The 26,249-nt window shown below is 54.3% G+C and overlaps 3 protein-coding genes across 3 annotated transcripts; all 3 read left to right on the top strand.

The window, feature by feature from the left end:
* The first annotated feature begins 7,527 nt into the window (after positions 1-7,527).
* LMAN2 (lectin, mannose binding 2) lies at positions 7,528-14,676 on the top strand. The gene is made up of 8 exons (XM_030571720.1): positions 7,528-7,717; positions 7,939-8,057; positions 8,293-8,410; positions 10,444-10,523; positions 12,292-12,453; positions 13,416-13,530; positions 13,857-13,976; positions 14,403-14,676. Exons 1-8 carry the CDS (start codon positions 7,528-7,530, stop codon positions 14,561-14,563), a joined length of 1,065 nt encoding a protein of 354 aa, XP_030427580.1. The 3' UTR covers positions 14,564-14,676.
* Positions 14,677-14,888: 212 nt separating this feature from the next.
* On the top strand, positions 14,889-19,278 carry TMED9 (transmembrane p24 trafficking protein 9). Its single transcript, XM_030571721.1, has 5 exons — positions 14,889-15,441; positions 15,568-15,668; positions 17,100-17,225; positions 17,327-17,473; positions 17,686-19,278. Exons 1-5 carry the CDS (start codon positions 14,904-14,906, stop codon positions 17,833-17,835), a joined length of 1,062 nt encoding a protein of 353 aa, XP_030427581.1. The 5' UTR covers positions 14,889-14,903; the 3' UTR covers positions 17,836-19,278.
* A 461-nt stretch (positions 19,279-19,739) lies between these two features.
* Positions 19,740-26,225, top strand: B4GALT7 (beta-1,4-galactosyltransferase 7). The gene is made up of 6 exons (XM_030574025.1): positions 19,740-19,867; positions 20,416-20,769; positions 21,705-21,930; positions 22,255-22,338; positions 22,578-22,682; positions 22,940-26,225. Exons 1-6 carry the CDS (start codon positions 19,818-19,820, stop codon positions 23,093-23,095), a joined length of 975 nt encoding a protein of 324 aa, XP_030429885.1. The 5' UTR covers positions 19,740-19,817; the 3' UTR covers positions 23,096-26,225.
* The last annotated feature ends 24 nt before the right edge of the window (positions 26,226-26,249 follow it).

The following is a 26,249-nucleotide window of genomic DNA, read 5'->3' as shown; positions in this document are numbered from 1 at the left end:
TCTGAGAGTCCCAGGAAGAGGGGTGCCGGACCAGACTCCTCCACGCTCCGTGACACACACTCACCAGCTCCCAGAGATTCCCAGCAGTAGGCCGGGGCCCTCCTTGGACCCCCAGCCCCAGGCTGCTGAGCTCAGAGGGCCTTTCCTGGCCAAGCTCTCATTGCTCATCAGCTTCTCTGGAATTCCTCACCCTCCTGGGTTTCATTTAGTCTCTGGTGTAACTGCAGTTCCTGAATTGTGGAGGGAGGGCAGCAGCAAGGGCTCCAGTGGAGCCAGGGCACTGGCAAGCCTCTAGACCAGTGCTTTTCAAAGTTTGGCTCGCGACCCAGCACTGGGTTGCTCTGGTCAGCACTGCTGACTGTGGCGTTGAAAATCCCGTCGGCGGCGCTGTCCAGCTAAGGCAGGCTAGTGCCTACCTGTTCCGACACTGCCCTGCGCCCTGGAAGCTGCCAGCAGCAGGTCTGGCTTCTAGGCAGGGGGGCCACGGGGCTCCACATGCTGCCCCCACCCTGAACACCAGCTCTGTACTCCCATTGGCCAGATCCCAGCCATGGGAGCTGGGGTGGGCAGTGCCTGCACGTGACAGCCACGCGGAACTGTTTGCACGCGTCCGCCTAGGAGCCGGATCTGCTGCTGGCCACTTCAGGTGCAGCACAGTATGCGGCACCAGGACAGCTGGGAAGTCTGCCTCCACACCCCTGCTGTGCCACTGACTGGAAGCCGCTGGAGGTAAGTCCGTGCTCCAACCCTATGCTCCAATCCCCTGTGCAGCCCTGAGCCCTCCCAACCCAGAACCCCCTCCTGCACCCCAAATCCCTCAGCCCCAGCCCCAGCCCAGAACCCTGACCCCCTCCTGGACCCCAACCCCCTGCCCCAGCCCTGATTCCCGCAAACCCAGAGCCCCTCCTGCACCCCAAACTCCTCATCCCTGGCCCTATCCCAAAGCCTGCACCCCCAACCCAAAGACCTGACTGCCTCCTGCACCCCAACCCTTGGCCCCAGCCCTGAGCCCCTCCCACATCCTAAATCCCTCATCCCCAGTTCCGTTGGGTCATGGGCATCAACAATTTTCTTCAACTGGGTCTCCAGAAAAAAAAGTTTGAAAAACACTGCTCTAGACCAGCAGTTCTCAAATTGTGGGTCAGGACTCCAAAGCGGGTCGCGACCCTGTTTTCATGGGGTCGCCATGTAGATAAATCTCTGTATTAGGCATCTTCACATAACTTTCATATGAATTTGTATTATGCTTCTTCGTATAGCCCTGTATTAAGCTATGTTCATACAACTTTGTATCAAGTCCTTTGATATAGGAACTTTGTATCAGATCGCCATGTAGAAAAACTTATAGAAAACTTTGTGTTGAGCCTTGGTATAATGTTATAGCCCCTAAGGATAGTTAAAGTAGAAGAAAAATGTCTTTTTGCTAGTAGAATAAGATCTTCCCCTCCACTCCCTTAATCAATTGCCCTGTTGAATGAACGAGGTGTGAATGAGCAAGGTGTGGAAGACAGCACCTCCAGACAGTTGCAACCCTTGGAGAGGGGCTGGAAGCCAGACCCAAGCACAATAAAATCCGTCAAGTGGGCTAGTTAAAGAAGAGCTGACATACTGACGGCCTTGGGGATTAGAAGCAAGCACCTTCTTTTGAAAACACCCTCTTTGCAGCATTGGGACAACACCCAGAAGAAAGCAGGACAAAGGACCAATGGACACAGACACAGATTTTGAATCTGGTACAGATTTGCATGAGAGGGAAGCGGCTATAAATGTGAGGTGTCTTGCAGAGGGAGCATCAATCCAGATCGTCAGAAGCCCGGCTCCAACTGTCCCCTATCTAACTCACCTGGCCAGTGCAGTTAGAGGGAGCAACTAGTTGGTAACAACAACAAGACAGAGTGTGCTTGTGTGAGTGCATGAGTGTAATATTTATCATATGCATATGATACAGTGTTAATTAATACACGTACTACTAATAAATGTGGCGCTTGCCTTATTCCCCCTGAAAAGATTCTGTACAGAACTTTAAGTACAACAGCCAGGGCTGGCATTAGGCTTGCTGGGGCCAAAGCCCAAGCCTCACCGCCTGAGGCCAAAGTTGAAGCCCATGGGTTTCAGGCTTTAGCTTCATCCCTGGGTGAGGGCTCATGTTACAGGCCCCCTGCCCAGGGTTGATGTCCTTTGGCTTTGGCCCCCCCACCTAGGGCAGTGGGGCTTGGGTGGGCTGAAGCTTCAGTCCCCGCTCTGGGGGTCATGTAGTAATTTTTGTTGTCAGAAGGGGGTTGCAGTGCAATGAAGTTTTGAGAACCCCTGATCTAGACCTGAAGTCCAGACAGGCTTTCAGTGGTGTGCTGTGCAATTGTTAGGAAGGCTGCAATTTTACGTATGCATGCACAGTGCAACCTTACACATATGGTGCATGCAAAGTCACACAGGGCAGAGGATGTAATTTTGTAGAACAAGATGTCATCTTCCATGCATTTCTGGGGGGCAGCCGCGGCCGGAATCATCCCATGGGCACAGACAGTCGGGAAGTCAGAGTCAGCACATAGTCGGCTACATTCCTTATCTGTACCCCTGCAGCACCCCTGCAAGCCAATCCCCTAAGTATCTGAGTTGCAACTTAATGCTGCCTGAGAGTAGTTATTGCAAAACGGGCAATTTCAGAGCAGCCCAAGAAGCTGTGCTTCATCCTGAAACTGAGCAGTCACATGCTGTACTCACTGGGCCTGCATATTGACCCTACCCCCATGTGCATTGTACATGGAGTCCAGTGGTGAGTGTGTTACACGTTTCCCACTGTAGCAGAGAATGTTAGTCTGATACGTTCCCCAGCCCGACTCTTTAGCTCAAGTTGCAGAGATGTGTACGTTCAGCTCTGGAGGTTGTTGCTTCACTCCACAGGGTGAGACGAGCCCGTAGCTAGCATGCACAGAGTGCCCCGACACTGCCAGCCCAGCAGTGGCTGCTGTAGGAATCGCATAACCACCCAATTGATACTTGACACCACGCAAGGCACTGCATTTAGCCGTATGGAGTGGAAATCCATCAACCTCATGAAGAAACTTCCACAAATACAGACAGATATCATCTTCCTTTCCAAATGCAAACGGATGGACATCATATCAAATGGACTGAAGGTGAAAAATCCACTGTTATCTACATACTACACAGACCACAGTGAGAGATTATGCTATACTCTATCAAAGAAACTGAGGAACCATCTGATCAGCATCCTATACAGCAAACAGGAAAACATCAAAAAAGAGCTCTCCAACCTGGAGACTCTCATTAATAACCCAACTTCCATACAAACGGACTTCACTAAAATAAGACAGGAGATCTACATTACTCACTTCACCTCTCTACAAAGGAAAAAGGACTGTAAGCTGTCTAAACTCCTACCTGCCTCATGGGGCCACAGCCGTGGTACTCCCAACCCACCCAGCAATATCGTCAATCTATCCAACTACACACTCAGCCCAGAAGAAAAGTCAGTCCTATCTCGGGGACTCTCTTTCTGCCCTGCCACCCCCACCACCATGATACAGTTCTGTGGTGATCTGGAAGCCTACTTCCGCCATCTCCGACTCAAAGAATACTTTCAGGACAACACTGAACAGCGCACTGATACACAGGTACCCTCCCACCAACAGCACAAGAAGAACTCCACATGGACTCCTCCTGAGGGTCGAAATGACAGTCTGGACCTCTACATTGAATGCTTCCGCCGACGTGCACAGGCAGAAACTGTGGAAAAACAACATTGCTTGCCTCATAACCTAAGTCATGTAGAACGCAATGCCATCCACAGCCTCAGAAACCACCCTGACATTATCATCAAAGAGGCTGATAAAGGAGGTGCTGTTGTCATCATGAACAGGTCTGACTACCAAAAGGAGGCTGCCAGACAACTCTCCAACACCAAATTCTACAGGCCACTTCCCTCAGATCCCCCTGAGGAATACAGTAAGAAACTGCAACATCTACTCAGGACACTCCCTACACTAACACCGGAACAAATCAACATACCCTTAGAGCCCCGACCAGGGTTATTCTATCTACTACCCAAGATCCACAAACCCGGAAATCCTGGACACCCCATCATCTCGGGCATTGGCACTCTCACTGAAGGACTGTCTGGATATGTGGACTCTCTACTCAGACCCTATGCCACCAGCACTCCCAGCTATCTCCGTGACACCACTGATTTCCTGAGGAAACTACAATGCATTGGTGACCTTCCAGAAAACACTATCTTAGTCACCATGGATGTAGAGGCTCTCTACACGAACATCCCACACACAGATGGAATACAAGCTGTCAGGAACAGTATCCCTGATGATGCTACAGCACAACTGGCTGCTGAGCTCTGTGCCTTTATCCTCACACACAACTATTTCAAATTTTATGACAATATATATCTCCAGATCAGTGGCACAGCTATGGGCACCCGCATGGCCCCACAATATGCCAATATTTTTATGGCCGAGCTGGAACAACGCTTCCTCAGCTCTTGTCCACTCACATCCCTTCTCTACCTACGGTACATTGATGACATCTTTATCATCTGGACCCATGGGAAGGAGTCTCTGGAAAAATTCCACCATGATTTCAACAGCTTCCACCCCACCATCAACCTCAGCCTGGACCAATCTACATGGGAGGTCCATTTCCTAGATGCCACGGTGCAAATAAATGATGGTCATATTACTACCACCCTATACCGAAAACCTACCGACCGCTATGCCTACCTTCATGCCTCCAGCTTCCATCCCGGGCACATCACACGATCCATTGTCTACAGCCAAGCACTGAGGTACAACCGCATCTGGTCTAACCCCTCAAAGAGAGACCAACATCTACAAAATCTCCACCAAGCATTCTGAAAACTACAATACCCGCATGAGGAAATAAGGAAACAGATCAACAGAGCCAGACTTGTACCCAGAAGCCTCCTACTGCAAGACAAACTCAAGAAAGAAACCAACAGGACTCCATTGGCCATCACATACAATCCCCAGCTAAAACCTCTCCAACGCATCATCAGGGACCTATAACACATCCTGGACAATGATCCCACACTTTCACAGACCTTGGGTGGCAGGCCAGTCCTCGCCCACAGGCAACCTGCCAACCTGAAACATATTCTCACCAGTAACTGCACACCGCACCATAGTAACTCTAGCTCAGGAACCAATCCATGCAACAAACCTCGATGCCAACTCTGACCACATATCTACACCAGCGACACCATCACAGGACCTAACCAGATCAGCCACACCATCACTGGTTCATTCACCTGCACCTCCACCAATGTAATATACGCCATCATATGCCAGCAATGCCCCTCTGCTTTGTACATCGGCCAAACTGGACAGTCGCTACGGAAAAGGATAAACGGACACAAATCAGATATCAGGAATAGCAATATACAAAAACCTGTAGGAGAACACTTCAACCTCCCTGGCCACACTATAGCAGACCTTAAGGTGGCCATCCTACAGCAAAAAAACTTCTGGACCAGACTTCAAAGAGAAACTGCTGAGCTTTAGTTCATCTGCAAATTTGACACCATCAGCTCAGGATTAAACAAAGACTGTGAATGGCTTGCCAACTACAGAACCAGTTTCTCCTCCCTTGGTTTTCACACTTCAGCTGCTAGAACAGGGCCTCATCCTCCCTGATTGAACTACCTCATTATCTCTAGCTTGCCTGCATATATATACCTGCCCCTGGAAATTTCCACTACATGCATCTGACGAAGTGGGTATTCACCCACGAAAGCTCATGCTCCAAAACGTCTGTTAGTCTATAAGGTGCCACAGGACTCTTTGCTGCTTTTACATAACTGTAGTAAGTGAAGGCCCAGTATGAGGCCTGAGGCCTGAACTAAAGTAATGGTCAAGACTTTGCTAACATAAAGCAGAGTGAAGCTGTGAGCCAGAGGCAGGCCCTGCTCACAGAAGCTGGCAAGGAAAGGGCTGATGCTGCAAGAAGATACGTACCTAAAACGTCCTGAACACTAGAGATCAGAACATTCACATACTTGCACATTCCACACAGATAACAAGGAACAGGCTGACCCATCCCAATGACAGAGGCAAAAGGGTAATATGATGGATAGAGTTGTTTTGATCGAACCAACATGTACAAGGTGAGAGGCAGCACCTTACTACATAGAGGGGTTGTACCGTGCAACGTAGAAGGGTTGTACCTCAATACGTCAGGAGTGATGTGTAACTTGTTTGTACCTGTGTATAAAAATGTTTCCCGGGGCGATGTCTTTGTCCGGCCTAGGGGGCAGTGGAAAGTCCCGCCACTAACTGAGCCGAGTCCATTGCCAAGAGGCACTTTCTCGTAGTATGCCCTGAGTTAGGCTTAGAAACCTACAGGGAACTGCAATTGTGTCCGAGCGCAATAAACCTGGCCGACATGCCTTCGTACCTTACTAGACTCTGTGGTCATTGGGGGTTCTCTTCGGGTCTGCTGTGTCAGCTATCTGTGCAGAGCTGGGGCAGCACACAGAGGGAACACACGCACGCAGCCGAGTGATACCAACAAGGAGAGAGCAGAGCAAAGCACCACACCAGTAGCCTCTAACAACACACCTCTGACAACAATAACCACCTGAGACACACACAGGGATGCTGAGGCACCCAAATCTGCGCCCAGCTGTGACACTCGCCCGGGCCTAATGGGGGCTGGAGTAACGCCACTTTGAGCAACCCTGTTTTGCAACTAGCTGCAGTTTCTGCTGCATAAGGAAACCATCTGTGCTCCTGCTCAGGAATTGCTGCCGCCTGGTCCATGAGATTGCAGATCGGGAGGGATGGAGGTTGCGGTAGAAAACACTCCTGATCTGCTTCCTCCACTGGTCCATGGGGTTGCAAATCGGGAGGGATGGAGGGAGCAGGATCTGTTTCTGTCGTTACACCGGCGGACGGGGTCCCCTGGCCCCACCCCGGGCCGAGCAGCGCCGCAGCCTGTCTCTGGGCAGGGACGTCGGGCAGAAAGGCAGCACCGGGACAGGCCCCAGCGGCCCGGCCAGGCTCTGTCCAGTCAGGCTGGCTGGGCCCCGGCTGAGTCACTGGTGCGCGGCCACTCGCCCGCCGCCAGCCTGCGGGGGAGGGGCGGGGTCGTAGCCACGCGGCTTGGGGTTCCCGTGGGCGGCGCGATGCCAACGGCGGGCTGCGGGAGCCGACGCGAAAGAGAAGCGCTGAAACTACAAGTCCCGGCATGCTGCGCTCCGACAGGCCTGGCCCAAGTGCATGCCGGGAGTCGTAGTCCCCCGGGCTAGTGCATGCTGGGAGAAGCTATTCACGCCCCACCGTCCCATGCGCATGGGAGCAGTGTGAGCCCGTTAGCCCCGCCTCTCGGCTGCCATGGATACGGAGAATGACGTGTAGCTCTCTCACTAGCTGCTCTGCGTGGGGGCGGGGTCTCCTCCGGAAGCCCCGCCAGGCCGGGCTTCAATTGGAAGGCTGGCGGGTTCCGGTTCCGGTTCCGGCCGGAAGCAGTGGGAGAAGGATGGCGGCGGGTCCGGGAGGAGGCGGCTGCGCGCGCCGCGGGCGGTGGGGCCGGGGCTGCCCCGTGCGTGGGCTCCTGTCCGGAGCGCTGCTCCTGCTGGCGTCCGGGCTGCGGCGCGGGGCCGCCGAGCTCACCGACGGGAACAACGAGCACCTGAAGCGGGAGCACTCGCTGACCAAACCCTACCAGGGTGAGGGGCCGGGGACACCCCTCAGGCACGGGCCCCGCCCCGCCCCTCCCCCTCCGGGAGTGGGGCGGAGACAGGAGACTCGCTGGCCCCGCCTTCCCACTGGGTCGTCCCCCCCCCCCGCCTTTCCCAGCATGGTCGTTCTCCGCACCTCCTAGAGCCTATGCAGCCCTTCCCGCGCCGCTTAGCTCGTGATCTCAGCTGTACCCTTCTCTCTGCTCTAGGGGTTGGCTCCAGTTCAATGCCCCTCTGGGACTTCCAGGGGAGCACGATGCTCACCAGCCAGTATGTCCGCCTGACTCCCGATGAGCGCAGCAAAGAGGGCTCCATCTGGAACCGTGTGGTGAGTGCAGCCTGGAGGTGGCGGGGATGCTCAGGAGCTGGAGTTCCAAGCCCTGGTTCTGAAGCCCTGAAGGAGGGTAAATGCTGTGGCTTCCGTGGGGACTATAGCTGTTGTCCCTGAGAAGAAAGAGTGAGTGTGCTGTGGCTAAGAAGTTGTGTCTGAGGGAGTCCCCATGGGTGGGGAGGTGTCCACTGAATGCTGTCCATGGTACTGAGTGTCACTCCCTCTCTCTCAGCCCTGTTTCCTCAAAGACTGGGAGCTCCATGTCCACTTCAAGATCCATGGAGCAGGGAAGAAGAACCTGCATGGGGATGGCTTTGCCCTGTGGTACACCCGGGAGCGCCTCATGTCAGGTACATAGTAGGTGTCAAAGTTAGACTCAGGACTCACAGTTTGTCAGACCACTCTGTTTTATTAGCACAGCGCTCTGCTAATAACATCCAGATAATGTGAGCATCATGCAAGACACAAACTATCTTATTTATACAGATAAAAGAGCGGGAATTAGACAAAGGGACAAAGAAAGCAAAACAGTAAAATTCACCTGGGGCACAGCATGCATATCCTATTTCCTTACTAACTCTTATCGATCTAAGGCTAATACTTCACCAATTGCCCTTAAACGGTGCAGTTGTTCTATGTTAATGTCTGTATTCCTGACACCTGGATTGCAGCATTCCAACAATTTTGCTTAAAGGTACAGACAGCATTTCTTTAATCTTTTCTATTTTCACAATATAATTCATTCTACTTTCACATAGGGGATGGTGCATGCACTCATAGAAGGTGAGATCTCCCTCCCACTGTGGGGGCAAGGTGGGGATAAGTTCTTGTCATCATGGCTTCTATATTTCATCCTTTCAGTAACTGCCAGCAGCAGCTCAGGAGGGGGAAATGTAACTAGTGCCCCCATAGCACTGGGGTACCCCCTTTCGAGTCTGCTTCTAGGGAGCAGGAGTGGGGGTTGCCAGTCCACTTTGCTGAGTATCTCTATCCAAAGTCAGAGAGACAAAGTGGGTGAGGCAATATCTTGTATTGGACCAATTTAGAGAGACCAGCTTTCAGGCTACACACAGTCCTTCAGGTCTGGGAAACTAACTCCAAAGTGTGTGTGGCAATTCTCCTCCATTTGCTATCTGTGGCGGGCTAGGGCTCTGAGCCCTGAGCGTGCCTCACTTCATGACTTGCCCTGACAGACGCTGGGCTGGTTTGTCCCTGTTGTATAACATGTGACTCTCACAGCTTCTTCTTGGTATCGAAGTCTCACTAGTCTCTAGAACCTAAACTCTCCATTAGCGCTTTCCCCTAGAGAAGTTACTTGTAACAATGAATTAAAGACTACTTATTCATGTTGCTTGGGTAGAAGCGGCTTGAAAGGTGTGTGATTTTTTTTGGGGGGAAGCATTTCATAAAACCCCACTGGCTGATTTGATAGCAGCCTTAGTCTGTTCATTAAAAGCGTAGCCAGATGTTTGACTATACTTGCTGATTGTGCTTAAAAATGTTCAAGAGCTCAAATAACAAACTTAACCAAATTTATTGTCTAAAGACAAAACATTATAGTACGAAAAGTAGACATTTCCCTCCTTTTGGGAAGCAGTTCTTGTCTTGCAGCATGTTCACCTTACACGGAATGTGTGCTTCAGTGATACACCCCCAAAACCATTTCTACTTATAGAACAGCTGCTGACAAGTTACAAAGCATTTTTCTATGACACCTACGATCCAACCCACCAATTTGTACCAGTTCCTGAACTACTTGTTCTGTGCCTTTATTTTATCTTTGTTTTGGATATTAACATTCCAGCTATTGATCCGTGAAGTTAGCTCTCCAGTTTGTACCAGGGCAGAATATTAATGGATTTTGCCTTTGACAGTGTTCCTGTCCACTTAGGCCAAATGCTGAGTTGTCCTGTTCAAAGTTATTGTGCGATATACCAGTGAACAAGGGTGAACAGCACTGTGGGGAAAAACAGGGCTTTGGAGCTTTGCTCCTGCTCCACTCCCGCTCCAGGCAAAAACCTACTGCTCCATGCTCCAGCTCTGTGCTCCACTCCAAAGCCCTGGGGAAAAACAATACAAGTCAGTTAGCATAAATAGCCAAGACTTATACATACAATATTCATACCATTCACTTCATACATAATGAGGTGGCATCAGTAATGTGTATAACACACACGTTGGCTAACAATGGGATGAGACATTCACCAGAGACTGGCCACTGCAATGCAGAGTTGGAGGATCCTCAGTGCTCTTTCTCCTCCATCTCATGTTGAGTTGGATAAGTGAATCTGCCTTGCGTATTATGGGGGGTAGATGTGATTTGAAGTTCTTTTTAGTCCCGTTGTCAGAGCACTATTAACCCTGTGCTGCTTTGCTTTTCTAGGCCCTGTCTTTGGCAGCAAGGATAACTTCCATGGCTTGGCCATTTTCCTGGACACATACCCCAATGATGAAGCAACAGAGGTAAGTGGTGACAAGAGGCCTGGGGAGGCCTCAGGCTCCTGGCAGCATGGACTGGGCTCATTGTGACTAGCACCAAGGAGCTGTCTTTTCTTGCTATGTGGTCTTGGCATATCACTTGTTGTGTGGGCAAGGGCCTGGGGCTAGCCTGACTGTACTGAGGGGGGCAGTGGAAGGGAGAGGAAGAGATGTATGTAGTAGGAAAAGGGGGGGGGTTAGGACATGTTGAGTCAGCTTGAAAGAACCTATTTTCTGTGTGTCTGATTCCTGCTGACCTAGGGGAGAGATGCAAGGAAGAAACATGACCTTCGTGCCACTTACTAATTATATAAAGGAAAAACTTAAAATTGCAGAGCAAAGAAAATATGCCCTGAGAGTTCCCTCGCTTCATCCAGGTCTCTCAGGGAGCTTTCAGCTCTTATGACAATGATTTACTAAATGTCTGTTGCTAGATCATAGATTAATCTTGCCAGATTAGTCTTGCACTTGGTTGCAAATACATGATAGAAATGGAGATGAGAAGGAAAACTTCAGTCTAATCATTTCTGTATTAACTCTTAAACCCACAGCTCAGCTTGGCAGAAATACATCCAAAATGTGCTCACCAGGGGGTGTATTTTTGTTATTGATTCTCTTCGTTTCTCCCATGTATGTGCAAGTCTTGTTACATCTTCTGACTGCCATGGTAACTTTCATCTAACAAGAGCCACTGGCTCAGTCTTCTCTGTCTCATCAAACACAAGCTGCTTGTCTTCACTTTCAAGGCCCTTTGTGGCCTCTCCCCACTACCTGTCATCTGTCACTCACTATTAATCTTTGGATGCTTGCATCTGATTGATTTCATGATGCCAGCTTCCACTGCTTGTTTGTCTATATTTTCAAATGAACACCTTTGTGCTTTCTCCCATGCTGCCCGTCATACTTGGGAGGAGCTCTCCCTGAGCATCTGCAAAGCTACTTCAGCAGTCTCCTGAAGGCTCTCCTTTGCTGTCATGACTGCAGAAAAAAACTGACAATGATTAAGCCACTGGTGTGCAGAGACTGCTGCCTTTCATGCCAACCAGTATTGTCTTATTGTTTGCATGTACTTTCACATCTGTCTATGTCCGTCTGGTGTCTCTTGTTTTATACTTGTAAGCTCTTTGGAACGGTGCTTGTACAATGCCTAGCACAATGTGATCCTGGTTTCCTAGGTGCTACTGGAATACAAATAATAATAAAAATAATTGAGATCTGAGGCAGCCCATCCTGTGTCGAAGGGGTCAGAAGCATGTCAAGGGGGAAGAAAATGCTAGCAGGAAGGTTTATTTCTCACTATAAAGCTGATGGAGCTGGCCATTGCCTGCCCATCCTGAGTGAGCATAGGCAGAGAGAACTGCATGACTGGCTCTTGCTTGGAGCCTTCCTAATTCCATGCTCATCTGATAGTTTTGTGCGCTCCAACTGAGATGCATTTCCCAAGTGTGGCCTAAGGACTGGATAGCAGGGTCTCTCTACATCTGTTTCCCTCAACAAAACACATCCTGAGGTCAACCTAGAAAAGAACCTTTGACTTATTTGCTGCTCTTCTTCATCGGGTCCCTTTAGGCAAAGCCATAGCTTCAGGGCCACGGGGGATGGTAGGTCTGTGCCCCGGTAAGGTGTCTAGATGCACGAGTCCTGCCAGGTAGAGGCTCAGGTTTGTGGGACATATCTGTCCCTCATGCAGAATGCAGATCTCTCCCGGTCTGTAGAAGGCTCGGAATAATGGTCTCCTTCTCTGCCCCTCCAGCGGGTGTTTCCGTACATTTCTGCCATGGTGAACAACGGCTCCCTGGCCTATGATCACAGTAAGGATGGGCGCTGGACAGAGCTAGCGGGCTGCACAGCTGATCTTCGAAATCAGAACCATGACACTTTCCTGGCAGTTCGTTACTCCAGGGGCCGGCTGACGGTGAGGTGGATTTGGGAGATGGCACTGAGCTTCATGCCTGTTGCAGGCTCTCTGAGCCATGCGGTTGAGTTTGGCTGCACTGCCAAGACCAAGATCAAGGGGTGATGTGCTGACAAAGAGTTGTCCTCCCAACACCTGGATCAGCCAACCTGCCCTCTTGCCACCGTGGCTCTAGAGAGAGGGCTGGGCTGGGCAGAACTCTGTGCCAGTGGTGCCAGAACAGAGGGGGCCAGGGCCCTTCCACTTTTTCAAAGTGGAATTTTGCTGGGGCAGACCCCCTCCTTTCTCCCCTGAGGCTCCCCGCACCACCAGGCTGGCTTGGAGTTCCCCCGGGGAGCCAGTTGTGGGAGCCATGCTCGTGGACCCTTCATCTGCCTGCATGGGAAGGGGAGGGCTGACTGCAGCCCCTGGGCTCTCGGCCCAGTGGAGATAGATTGTCCACGACTCTGTGCTGGCTCCCCACTGCTGCCTGTGTGGCTCTCCCCAACCTGGCTGTGCGGGGAGGGGCAGGCCTCAGAGCCACAGCCCACTAAAGGTGGGAGCTGCAGCATGGCCCCTCCGCCTGCCCTGGGGGACAGGAACAGAGGCCGGGGGCCGCTGGTGGCGGATACCTCACACCACAGGCAAGTGGAGGGTCTGTGCCGTGGCTCCCCACAACTGCCTGCGCTGCTCTTATTGTGGCTGGGCTGCAGCTCCAAGACCTGGCCAGAGCTGGGTTGGGGAGAGCCACATGGGCTGCTGTGGGGAGCCAATACAGACCCTCCATCTTTGCCTGCCCTAGGCCGGATGTGGAGCCTGGACACGAGCAGGGGGGCTGCTTTTGGCCTTGGGTGGGGTGGACTCCTGGCCCCACTCCTGCTTCCAGCTTGGCTGGGGGTGGAGGCCTCTGGCACCCCCACTTTTGAGAAGGCTCTGATGCCCTTGCTTCTGTGCCCTGAAATGACATTGCCTTTTCCTGGCAGGTGATGACCGATGTGGAGGACAAGAATGAGTGGAAGAACTGCATTGATGTTGCAGGAGTCCGACTGCCCACTGGCTACTTCTTTGGGGCTTCTGCTGGCACAGGGGACCTGTCTGGTGAGAGCTCCTTTTGAACTGGAGGGGCTGGGGCATGGTGCTGTGGGTGGAGTGGTGTTCCAGTGCTGCCTTTCAGTGGGCTAAGCACTTGGAATTCTTAACCATGCAGGAGAGGAGACAGGCAGCCTGGAAAAGAGAGCAAGCTTTTTGGCTGGGCAGCTGGGGAAAGCCTCCTACATGGAAGCCAGGTTTCTGAGTCAGGGAGGGTGGGCCTGAGGGAGACTAGGGCATGGAAGAGCACAAGAGGAGTCTTTTCATGGGCCTTTGAGGACATGCAGCTTGGAAAGGGCTGTGCTATTGTCTAATAGTTGATTCTTGTTTCCTAGACAATCATGACATCATCTCAATGAAGCTATTTCAGCTGATGGTAGAGCATCCACCAGAGGAAGAGAGCATTGACTGGACAAAGATTGAGCCCAGTGTCAGCCTCCTTAAGTCACCAAAAGGTGAATCTTCTGGGCTCTGGGGACCCATGATAGAGGGTTCCTGTGTCATTCCTTCAGGCCTGCTGAGTGCTCACCTCCCAGTAGGGTGGTGGCCTGGCAAGGACCTAAATAGACCAATGCTGGACCCTCAGCCACATGCATCATGAGATCCAACACTGCATAGCATCTCTGGTGGGAGGGTATTTCTCACATGCAGCCTGAGGTTGTATGGGGATTTTGCTACCCCACCCTGAGCAATGGAATCTCCCTGCTTGCTCTTAACACAATAACATGTGACATTGACTTGTCCAAAAGCCACTCTCTTGGGAAGGGGATTTGGCAGGTCAGCATTAGCCCATTTGTTAACCATGTGAGATCCCAAGCTCAAGGTGGAATAGGAGACGTGTGTAAATCTCTGCTCTAAGCCTCGTTTTTTCCTGCCTACAGACAACGTGGATGACCCGACAGGAAATTTCCGAAGTGGGCCCCTGACTGGCTGGAAGGTGTTCCTGCTGCTGCTCTGTGCCCTGCTGGGCATCATCGTGTGTGCTGTGGTGGGGGCTGTGGTCTTCCAGAGACGGCAGGAGAGGAACAAGCGTTTTTACTAGTGGAGACACTGGCCTGGCCCCAAATGTGATTTTTTTTCTATGGGAGATTGTACAAAACTTTGGTTTCTAAAAAGCTGTTTTTGGAGAAATAACAGGAGTATTTTGGTATCTTGTTTCTGCCTTGGTTCCTCCTGGGTAGCTGTCTCAAAGCAGCAGGAAGTGGTGAGCAAGCACTGTACCGGCTCTCCTGGGGGATCCAGCACTGGCTCCAGCTCGGGGTGCGGGGGTGGGGTTCTCTCTTCCCCTCCCCCGTGGAGGGGGGCGCAGCAGCTCCCCCGCCCCGCGGCTCCTGCCGTGCTGGCCCGGTGCCGACCCCCAGACAGACCCGGCGGGGGGCGGAATGAAGGTCTGTTGCGGGCCGGGCTCGCGCAGGGATTCTTCAAGGGCTCGCGCCGCCCGTCTGCCTCTGCGAGCGGGGCTGCCGGGAGGTGTAGTCCCGTCCTGTGAGCTGCGCGCGGCCTTATGTGGCGTTTGGTGGCACGAGGCGCTGGGTGCGCAGGGGCTGCCGGGAGTTGTAGTCCCGTCCTGTGAACTGCGCGCGCCCTTGTATGGTGTTTGGTGGCACGAGGCGCTGGGTGCGCAGGGGCTGCCGGGAGTTGTAGTCCCGTCCTGTGAGCTGCGCGCGCCCTTGTATGGTGTTTGGTGGCACGAGGCGCTGGGTGCGCAGGGGCTGCCGGGAGTTATCCTGTCCCCTGCGGCTGCGCGCAGCCTTACGTGGCGTTCGGCGGGCAAGATGGCGGCCCGCAGCGGGCTCTTGGGCTTGGTCCTGCTGCTGCTCGTTGGTGCCGTGTCCCGCAGCTTCGGCCTCTACTTCCACCTGGGCGAGACCGAGCGCCGCTGCTTCATTGAGGAGATCCCGGACGAGACCATGGTGATAGGTGCGGGGGGACAGGAAGGGGATAGGAGGAAGGTCTGTGGCTCGGGGCGGGGGTAGGTGGGCATGGTGCTGGGGGCTGTTATGGGTTTGACCAGAATGGGTCTGATCGTGTTGCCCTTCCCTGCAGGGAATTACCGTACCCAGCTATACGATAAGCAGCAGGAGGATTATATGCCTGCCACACCTGGGCTTGGCATGTTCGTGGAGGTGAAGGACCCTGATGATAAGGTATCTGGGTTGGAAGGAGAAGATACTGGCACATCTTTTAGCCCGGGGGCAGCACAGGTGCTCTGGTTCCCCAACCTGAATCCACCCTCATACCCATCCCATTGAGGCCCGAAAGCTACAGTAGCAGAGTAATGGGGACTGAGCAGCCCAGAGTCGGTGCCCATGGTGAGGGGCACCCCTTCAGCATCTGCTTGCAGTTCCACTGAGTTGTCTTACCTGGGCTCTAACATTGCTTGCTCTGTTTCATAGGACTGGAAGGGACCTTGAGAGGTCGTCTAGTCCAGTCCCCTGCACTCCTGGCAGGACTAAATATTATCTAGAGTCTAGACCATCCCTGACAGGTGTTTGGAGATTTTTTAAGAGCAGGTTAGACAATGATGGAGATTCCCCAACCTCCCTAGGCAGGTGTCGCACACAGACCATTAAGGCTTTGTCAGTGTAGCGTGTTGACTTGTGAGACACCAAATTTCACTGCTGTGAAATCACCATAGATACTGGTGGGTCTGCCATGGAACAGGCTGTCTGTGGCATGTGGGCAAGCTCTAGGTTTAGGTGCATCTGCCTGATTTTTCTATTGCTGCCTGATTCTGCGTGGTTCTTAGCAACATGATGTTGAATCTAGTTCTATAGATTCCAGTTTGAACTATGAAATTAGAAAAATGTCTTGTTTTTAACTGCTTCTCTGCAGAGTCACCTACTTTAATCAGTGCAGTGGCTGCTGACCCCTGTGGTACATGGTGCCCACTCACTTCCAGTCATAAGAACAGCCATACTGGGTCAGACTAAAGGTCCATCTAGCTCAGTATCCTGTCTGCCAACAGTGGCCAATGCCGGGTGCTTCAGAGGGAATGACTAGAACAGGGAATCAGCAAGTGATTCATCCCGTTACCCGTTCCCAGCTTCTGGCAAACAGAGTCTAGGGACACCCTCCCTTCCCAGTCTAGTTAAACTCCATGATCTAAGACCCTAGACTTATTGATGGTCTGGTCCTGAACTTAGAGCTCCATCTAGGCCCAACCTTCCTTCTCTGGCAGTTCCCATTCCCTCCTCCCCAGTGCATTTGGTTGGAGCCCTGCTTGTTTTGAAATTGCTAATGAACAGATTCTAAGGTTCAGCAGAATGGACTTTCAGGAGAGCAACTAACTGAAATGCTGATCTGGCCCTATGTTCTTGGCCCAATGTAGTGCTTTAACTGTCGCCTAGGCAGATAGCACAAGGGATTTGAAGAGGGTCTCTAGCCCCTGTAAATCTGCCTTGCTACCTAGATCTCACCACTAAACAGTTTGCTTTGGGCAGACAGACCTTTAGTACCAAATGTTCTGCCAGAAGGCTTGTTGCCCCCTGCTGTCAGATTCATGGATGTACTGTATTCAAATTCTGGATTGGCTGTTTTCTGGAGCTTGCCATTACTGCCCTGTCCTTCTCTTCCAGGTCATCTTGTCAAGGCAGTATGGCTCTGAGGGCAGATTCACCTTCACCTCGCACACTCCTGGAGAGCATCAGATCTGCCTGCATTCTAACTCCACCAAATTCTCCCTCTTTGCAGGGGGTATGCTGGTAAGGGGGGCTCATGCGGGACAGAGAGGGGAGGGATGGCCCCTCCATGTAGCATTGTGATGAGGCAGAACACCTTATTGTGTTCTCTTGTCTTGCTGCAGAGGGTGCATCTGGATATCCAGGTTGGGGAACATGCCAATGACTATGCTGAGATTGCTGCCAAGGACAAGCTGAGTGAGCTGCAGCTCCGGGTGCGGCAGCTCATTGAGCAGGTGGAGCAAATCCAGAAGGAGCAGAACTACCAGCGGGTGAGGAACCTGAAGCATCCTGGCCAGTGCTGCACTCTACGCTGGAGATGCAGCAGGGGCTGTGTTCATGGTTTGGGAAGGAGGTTCCTGGGAGGGAGACCTACCCAGTTGGCCAGTGACTACTAGAGAGTTCTGAGGGCCATGGGAAGCCACTGGGGCCTGGGAGGATCAGTCTGTATTTGCTTCTCTGACCTGTTGTTTCCTTGCTGCAGTGGCGAGAGGAGCGGTTCCGCCAGACCAGTGAGAGCACCAACCAGCGGGTTCTCTGGTGGTCCATTGTCCAGACCCTTATTCTTGTTGCCATTGGCATATGGCAGATGAGGCACCTCAAGAGTTTCTTTGAAGCCAAGAAACTGGTATAAAGAGGGCACACAGCATGAGCAAACAGCCCTCTCTTAACAGAAGCAACTCCATGAGTTTCAGCAGCCTGTTCTGGTCATACCTACCTTCTCTCAACCCTCCAGCTGCCTCCACCACTTCCCTCCCTCCCAGTCTGGGTGGGATTTCCTTGTATTGGTTTGTTACAGTGTTTCAGTCAGTCACATTCAGTCTGTGGTGCTTCCATGGCCCCATCAGTGTACTATCGGAGTGCCTCACAGTCTTTGATACATTTATCCTTAGCACCCCTGGAAGGCAGGCAGGGCTATTCTTGTCATGTTACAGATGGGAACTGAGCCCCAGAGACTAAGTGACTTGGCTTAGGTTCTGCACAACATCTGTGGCAGAGCAGGAACTTGAATCCAAGTCTCAGACTAGCACCCTAACCACTAGCCCATCTTCCCTGGTAATAAGGGGTAGAGTGTTATCCTGCATGGATTCCTCTGAGGTACACTGACCTTTCCCAGGGACTCTCGGCCTTTCTTCCTCTGAGTTGTGTTTGAACTCTCTGGCAGTGTGGGTGGCGTCTCTGTGCCTGTGGTTTCCCTCCTTTCCCAAGGCTCACTCCCTACAATGAGCTGGGCTCCCCTTTCCAAGAAGGCTGGAATCCTCATCCCTTCAACTAGAACCACATGTATTTTCTTCATGCCAAGAAGCTGGTATAAAGGGAGAAGGAAGCTTGAGCAAACAGCTTCCTTGTACACAGAACCTTCAGCCAGGTGCTGAAATCTGCATGACTGTGTCCTGAACCAGCTGCTCTATGCTGCCATTGGATCACCTGAGAGAGGACAGAACTGATTGTGATGGCGCAGGGGCCTCTGCACTGCCCCACCACCCTGAGGCTCCTGGTCTGTCCCAGCATTGCGTGTGTATTAATCTGTGTAAAATGCATAATGTGAAGGGACTGCACAGGGGTTGGAACTAGCTGCCTTGGGGCTGAAGCAACAGCATTGTGTATCTGCCATGGGTATTTCCAAGGTGCTGATCACTGTGGAATAGGAGTACTGGGGGATTAGAACCCCACAAGTTTCTATGCAGGGATGGCTGCATATTTTAGTGTAGCATTTGTTTTCCTAGTATGTTAACAAGGATCTGAGCACAAGGCAAAGCTGACCCATCTTCCCACTTCAGCAGTCATTCCTTTCCTAGATGGTATAATAGCGTGCCTCTGCTGCTCCTAGGGGCACGCTGAGGGGTCACACTCTGCTTCCTGTTCCACAGTGCTGCAGCCACCTTTCCCCTTCCACTGGGCTGCAGGGCATCCTTGGCCCCAGCGTGGTGCATGTGCCACAGTGAAGTAGATTGGTTGATGCATCCTTTCCCTGTACAGGGGGAAGGCATAGCAGCTGTTGAGGCACTTGGTTACTAACTTTTGGCTACTTTGTCCTGTGTCGAGGATTCCTAATAAAGAGTGCTCTGAGGATGGGCTGGTGTGTCCCCCCAGATTCTTGCTTTCTGAGCCTGCTCAGTGGAAAAGGGACTGCAGCTCGGATGAAAACCCTTTGCGGGAGAGGGAAGTCTCTCCCCATGGGCCGGGCAAGCTATGTCGTGCATGTGGTGGTGGTTGGTGCCCCGTGCCCTGGAGGGTGAGGTAGCAGTGACTTGGGGGTAGGGCGGGCAGCCGCTTGTGTCCTGTGCCCCTCCTCATGAGAGCGCGGGGGCTGCCCTGCACGACCGCAGCTGTTGGGGGATGCTCGGTCCGGCACCGCTTACGTGGCGTTAAGCCGCTTATGGCGGCAGGTGCCACCTCCCCGACTACCTGGGCTGAGAACGGGGGAAGCGGCTGGTGGCCGCCCGGACCGGCTCGCAGGAGCCCTTCGCCCCGGAACCCCGGTGTAGGCGGAACGGCGGGTCCGGGCCGCGTTTCCGGGGGGATCCCGCTCGGCGCCGGACCGGGTCTGAGCCAGCGTGTCCGGGCAGCCCCTGGTCCGGGGGGAGGGAGCCGCCCCCGGCGCCGCCTGGGAGCATGTTCCCGTCTCGGAGGAAGCCGGCGGTGTATGTCCGGGAGGAAGCCGGGTGAGAGCGGGACGGGGCGGGCTCCGAGGGGGTCGGAACAGGGAGGGAGTCGGAGGTAGGGAAAGGAGACGGGGCGGGGGTCGGGGCAGGCGCCGAGGGGTAGGGGGTGTCTGTGGGGCGGGGCAGGCGCCGAGGGGTAGGGGGTGTCTGTGGGGCGGGGCAGGCGCCATGGGGCAGGACGGGGGTCTGGGGGGCAGGCGCCATGGGGCAGGGGGGTGTCTGTGGGACGGGGGGGCGGGGCAGGCGCCATGGGGCAGGACGGGGGTCTGGGCGGGGCAGGGATGTGGTCTGTGGGGGGGGTCGGGGCAGGCGCTGGGGCAGGGGGTTGTCTGTGGGACGTGGGGGCGGGGCAGGCGCCGAGGGGCAGGTGCTGGCGGCAGGGAGGGGCCTGGGGAAGGATTGGGGGGTCGGGAGTGGTGTGGGGGGAGTAGACGGGGTCTTTGGGTGGAGGAACAGGACGAGGCCGGCTCTGCGGGGCAGGGAGGGACTGTGTGGGGAGCCAGCCGGGGGCAGCGCACTCTGGGCCCTGACTCCTCACCCTGCCCCAGGTCCCGCCGGCTGCTGGCACTCCTGCCACGGAAATGCTCAGTTTTCCGGCTCTTCTTCACGGCGCTGCTTCTGGGCTTTGCCTCACTGCTGTGGCTGCAGCTCAGCTGCTCAGGTGATGTGGCCCGTGAGGGGCGCGGGGCAGTGGCCCCCAACCCCCTGAAGCCTTGCCCCCCAGAGTCCCGGGCCTCATGGGCTGAGGACCCATCATGGGGCCCCCACCGCCTGGCGCTGCTGATCCCCTTCCGGGAACGCTTCGAGGAGCTGTTGGCTTTCGTGCCCCACATGCATCGCTTCCTCAGCAGGAAGAGGATCCGCCACCACATCTTTGTGCTCAACCAGGTGGATCATTACAGGTATGGTCCTTTGCCACCAGCAGAGCTAAGCTTTGCTCTCCTTCTCTCTTGGGATGTGGGAGTTTGACCTTCAGGGCTTAGTCAGGTCCATTTCTTTTCTCTTTGCTGGGCTGAGCATGTGGGGACTAGGGAAAGCTGGGGTGAGCGGCTGGAATTTCAGACACTCTGAGCCTGGAGGTGTTGTGTTGGGCCAAGTTTTGTAGACGGTGAGGGGCTACGAGGGTCTCTGTGGAAGAGTCTGTAGAAAGGTAAAGGGCTATTTTCCTTCTCCAGTCTCCTTTCCCAGGGCTGGACGTGAGCAGGAGAGGAAAATTTAACTGTAGGCCACTAGACTTTCTTCCCGACTATGAACTCTGTGAGGCTGGAGCTCTGAGAGCCAGGGGAAAGCTGCAAGACACAATATTTGCTAGTGTCCTCAGAACAGCCTTAATGCTCCCCCGTATGTCCACCCATCTGGGTAACCTCTTCCAAGAGCCCACTTTACCAGTCTTTAGCCCCTCCCTGCTGCCCACACCATGTTTGCTTTGCCTGGCCTCCAGGTGGCCCTCCCAACATGCCAGCCACACCTGTGCTTTGTCTCTTACATGTCATCTCCTTGCCGAACATCTGTCCAGCCTCCAGCCCACTTTCCCAAAGGGCTTCCCTTAGAACAGGCACTGTCAATGTTAGTTGCTTTAGCCCCTTACTAGCCACAATGCCCGGGTGCCACTGTTCCCCCTGCATGGGTGTGGTTTCAGGGTTGAGTTGCAGCACCTGGGGCCTGAGATCCCAGCTGTGAAGCTAGGAGAGACTGCTGGTGCATAGAGTGGGCTGGGTAATGATATGATGGTGACTAAGCCTGTCTAGAGGACAACTGAGCCTCCTGCTGCTGATGTGTCTACGGGAAGCCTGACGCTTCTGGTGCTGGGACAAGATTTTCCTGGTGTCTTGAGCAGGTTTAACAGAGCGTCTCTGATCAACGTCGGCTTCCTGGAGAGCGGCAATGACACCGATTACATTGCCATGCACGACGTTGACCTCCTGCCCCGCAACGAGGAGCTGGACTATGGCTTCCCAGAGGCAGGGCCCTTCCATGTGGCATCCCCAGAGCTGCACCCGCTGTACCACTACAAAACCTATGTGGGTGGCATCCTCCTGCTCACCAAGCAGCACTACGAGATGGTAAGTCCCGGCACAGAGTGGGGTAAGGTCCTTGTCTGTTTAGGGGAGGATTCCTTGTTCGTGAGTCACTTTTCTCCACTCTGGAAATGTGAAAGGGGTGACACAATGGGGAGGGAATAGGGACTCATGGGCTGAGCTGGTTGGGGTCTGGCTGTAGTTCCCTGTGCTCTGGCCTTGTGCCCCAGGGTCTGGCCGTGGCTCTCCCCCATGGGACTGCTCTCCATCTGCCTGGCTGCAGAGGTTATGCTGGGTGTGTGCATCAGGCAGATGCTGCAGGAGGGAGACATCACAAGCTTCTACCCCTGTGACACCCTCTCATTTCAGTGCAATGGGATGTCCAACCGCTTCTGGGGCTGGGGGCGAGAGGATGATGAGTTCTATCGCCGGATCAAAGGAGCTGGCCTCCAGGTAGGGATGCTCTTCAGGCTCCTGGCCAGAGAAAACACCGTCCCCAAGCATGGCCACCAGGATCTTTGTCAGTGCCTGGGAGAGGACAGCCTAGCTCCCTGCTGGCCCCTCTGCCTAGCCTCCCAAAGGTCCTACTGGGCCCAGGGGAGGGGGTTATGGGGTGCAGGAAGCTTTGGGCCTGGGCTCCTGGCTTAGGGCAGGGACTCCAGTGACTAATGCACGCTCCGCTTTTCCCCTAGCTTTTCCGCCCCTCGGGAATAAAGACTGGATACAAGACCTTCCAGCACCTGCACGACCCAGCCTGGAGGAAGCGAGACCAGAAGCGCATTGCTACCCAGAAGCAGGTGTGAGCTGCTCCCTTGGGGCAGGGCAGGGGCCCTGCTGCCCTCTGCACTGAAGGGGAGGGGAGAAGGGGCTCCCAGGGAAATGGTGTCTCTCTGTGACCGGCAGGTGGCTACATGGGTCTGAGCCAGCCCAGCCTGTTGTTCTAGCCCTGTCCCTGCTGGCTCTGCCCTCTCCCCTGCTCCGATCCCATCTCGGCTAGCTCTAAACACTGTCCTTTCTGCTGTGTGGGAACGGAATGCCGTGTTGTCTTTCTCAGGAGCAGTTCAAGGTGGATCGGGACGGGGGCCTAAACAACGTGAGGTATCGGATTGAGTCCCGGACGGCGCTGAGTGTGGCTGGAGCTCCCTGCACTGTCCTCAATATCCTGCTGGACTGTGATGCCAGCAAGACCCCCTGGTGCACATTCAGCTGAGGAGCCTGCCCTAGGCCCCAGTCATGCTTGCCATGCTGAGATGCCCAGGGACTGCAGCGGGGCCATTCGGAGCAGGGCAGGTTCACTGTGGCAGCTAAGCGCGAGGCTGGAGCATGGAGGCGACAGGCTGGAAGAGGGCTGAGGAGCCAGCCCAGCTCCTCAGTCGGTGCAGCTGGATGGGCAGAACTGAGACCAAGATGCTGTGGCCTCAGCACAGATGCTGCCATTACCGCAGGAAGGCCGCTCCCTCCTTGCGCTGGCCATGGCAGAACTGCCTCCGTGCTCGAAGGAGACAGTAAAGACCCATCAGGACCATGTAATGTCAATGCACCGAGCCACGCCCTGCTTTCCATGCCAGTGCCCATATGCCAGCCTCGGTCAGGCACTATTCCTGCTTCTCGCTCCCTTGCTGTCCTACTGCTCTGTGATTCCAAGAGGAAGCAGGGATGGAAGCCAGGCTGTGAGTGTCTGCCAGTGCCCCAGCTCCCTGGCAGACCCACTGGAACTGCAGCAGTCAGGGCAGGAGGCTCACAAGAGAGGTTTGGTTGATGCAGTGGAGCCATGGGGCCCAGAACTCTATTAACACGAGCTGGGATTTCAGCAGAGGATGGGACGTATTGGCTACAATACTGCCCAGAACTTCCCATTCCCCTTCATGTGGCTTCTAGGTCTCGCTGCCCACTCCTGCTTTCTGTGGAGTAAGGTCATGTTTCTGTTGAACCCCAGCTAGTGAGCATGTCACTGCTCACCGGCTGCATCCCTCCAGAGCACCAGCAGTGCCAGTGCCACTTCCCACAGTACACAACATACCCCAGCCTTCTCCATGGGGCTTGAGTGAGTATCTGGTGCCTTGGCCTCTGGTGTCCCCTTCTCTGCTGGCCCTGCCCTCTCCCAGCTCTAGTTAGGAAATCCTGTACGATGTGTTTCCCTGGAATGTAATGGCTGCTAATTCACTGCAGTGGTAGCATTAAAGCCAGGGGAGCCATAGATGGTGTCTGTGCAAGAATCCAGCCCACGGCTCCTCCCCAGCATCCAGAGATGGAGCTTCCTGTACTGCAGGGGACAGGGTTCTGAGACTGCCTACCCCAGGGAACAGCACAGGCCTGTGAATGTTTCTGGTTAGAGAAGGACCAGAGGGGTGTCTGTCTGTGTGTAATTAACCACAGGAACAACTTCCCCAGGGCCCTGGGGGACTCTCCACCACTGACGGTTTTAAAATCCCAACTGTGTCTGCTCCAAGAATAGTTTGGGGCAGGTCTCTGGTCTGTGCTATAAAGGAGCTCGGACTAGACGATCACTAAGGTCCCACCCGACCTTGGAATCTCTGAACTGAGCTTCCTTCATGGACCGAGAGGCTGCCAGCCCCTGCAGCTGCGGCCAACAGCAGCTGCTCTGTACACTGGGCCATGGTAGTCCAAGGACCTGCTGCCCTATAACTGCTCAGCTTACGCACTGGCGCAGGCCCTTGGTAGAGCCAGGACTGTGGGGTTCTGCTCCTGCAGCCTCGAGGCTCAGTGCTGTAGAAGGTGGCTTCTTCTACTGAGTCTAAACCTCCCCCCAGCCTGTTCTCGTTGTGCGACGGTGAGGAAGCAAATCCAGGCCTTCCAGTCCGCGTTAGGGTTTCACCGCCTTCTGGAGCCCTCAGTGTCCTGCTGGGTGCATCACAGGATGCTGAATAGAACAGCAACCTTGCAGCTGGAGGTCCCAGACCTGCTGTAGGGCCTGCCCACTCTCCTGCCAGGCTCTGCTTTGGTGGAGAAGTCCACTCGGCTCAGGGCCTGATATCAGCTCTTAGAGAAAGGCCATGTTCTGCTCAGAGTGGGGGCTGGGACTACAAGGCTCAGCTCATGGGCCAAGCTCCCACAGGCTGCACTGGCCCCTGGTAATACTCCCTAAAGCAGGGACCTGCTACCCTCCTGCAATCCCCTGCAGGAGCATGAGGGTGAGAGCAGAGCAGCCCCAGGGAACAGGATGGCCCTGTTGCTTCATGGCAAATTCAAAAGGTTTTTTCTGCACATCTGAACTGGCACCAGGGGTAATTGCTGTGGCTGGGGGTGGGGAGAGATCATGGGGCGAAGTGCTTAGCTCCACCCTAAGGAAGGAGTAACGATCATGGGGCCGGTGACGGTGGGGTGATGGGGCAAGCCTGTCTGGGTAGGACAGAGGGGAAAGCTCTGGCTGCAGGGGGCAGTTAAGGGCTCGGAGGGTAGCCTCTAGCTCTGGCTGGGCAGAAAGCCTCCAAGTTCCTCTGCTGCACCTGCCTGGGCCCGTGCCATCAGGGCTGGGGGGACTGACTGACTAGAGCTCTGGGTGGGGGTATCATGCACTATGGAATCACCAGTCCTGCCAGCACCTCCTGCTCCAAATGGTATTAATCTGTAAAGCTCCCAGGAGGGGGAACGGAGAGAAGCCACAGCACCTGGGTCAGGGCTTGAGTCTCAGTCCAAAGCATCTCAAGCAGATATGGCAGCCTCTGAGCAACTTTAGCTGGCGTCTCCAGGTGCAGCTGTGCCCAGAGGTGGTGCCCGGCGGCTTAATGCTGGTAGGGTGGGAAAGGCTCGTCCTGAAGGTGTACAGGGTTTGTGATCTCTGTGGGGGGATGCCACCCTCCTGTGTCCTGTGTAGGGGTAGGCTACTGGCCTGAGGTGTCTCGGGGGAGTCCTCCAATGACTCTGCATTACCCTCCTTCAGCAGCTGAGATTTCTTCTTGGGGTGCTGCTGCAGGGCAACCCACTGGTCAGGCTGGCTTGGGGAGGAAGCTGGGTACTTGGCTGTGACTGAGGGGGCCTCATAGGCTACCTCATTGGAGAGGTAGGTCCTTAGCCACAGCTCAGTGCACGGGGAGGGAGCCATCACAGCAGGAGCTGCTGGAGAGGAGAGAAACCAGGGGTTACATCATGCATGTCTGGGAGGAGAGAGGGGAAGGAGACTCGAGCTGGTCACTGCATTTTGGAGCTGCATGTGCAGCAGCACTGGACAGAGGGAAGGAAAAGCCTGCAATAGGGCTGTGACCGTACCTGGAATGCTGTGCGCCTTTCCCTCTGTATCATTATACTGCGCCCATCACCGAGGTATCTGGGTACCATGTTACCAAAGACACCCATGACTAAAGGCAGCGCCAAGAAGAGCAGTAACTGAGTCTGGGGTGCTGGAG

The sequence above is a fragment of the Gopherus evgoodei genome, chromosome 8, assembly GCF_007399415.2.
Source record: "Gopherus evgoodei ecotype Sinaloan lineage chromosome 8, rGopEvg1_v1.p, whole genome shotgun sequence".
NCBI lineage: Eukaryota > Metazoa > Chordata > Testudines > Testudinidae > Gopherus > Gopherus evgoodei.
Note: the sequence above shows the minus strand (reverse complement) of the source record. Positions and strands in the feature narration are given on the sequence as shown.

Coding starts and splice junctions, on each gene's coding strand:
- B4GALT7 (XM_030574025.1), top strand. CDS start 19,818: ATGTTCCCGTCTCGGAGGAAGCCGGCGGTGTATGTCCGGGAGGAAGCC. Junction 19,868..20,415: donor TATGTCCGGGAGGAAGCCGG/GTGAGAGCGGGA, acceptor ACCCTGCCCCAG/GTCCCGCCGGCTGCTGGCAC. Junction 21,931..22,254: donor CCAAGCAGCACTACGAGATG/GTAAGTCCCGGC, acceptor CTCTCATTTCAG/TGCAATGGGATGTCCAACCG.
- LMAN2 (XM_030571720.1), top strand. CDS start 7,528: ATGGCGGCGGGTCCGGGAGGAGGCGGCTGCGCGCGCCGCGGGCGGTGG. Junction 7,718..7,938: donor GCTGACCAAACCCTACCAGG/GTGAGGGGCCGG, acceptor TCTCTGCTCTAG/GGGTTGGCTCCAGTTCAATG. Junction 12,454..13,415: donor ACTCCAGGGGCCGGCTGACG/GTGAGGTGGATT, acceptor TTTTCCTGGCAG/GTGATGACCGATGTGGAGGA.
- TMED9 (XM_030571721.1), top strand. CDS start 14,904: ATGAAGGTCTGTTGCGGGCCGGGCTCGCGCAGGGATTCTTCAAGGGCT. Junction 15,442..15,567: donor GGACGAGACCATGGTGATAG/GTGCGGGGGGAC, acceptor CCTTCCCTGCAG/GGAATTACCGTACCCAGCTA. Junction 17,226..17,326: donor TCTTTGCAGGGGGTATGCTG/GTAAGGGGGGCT, acceptor GTCTTGCTGCAG/AGGGTGCATCTGGATATCCA.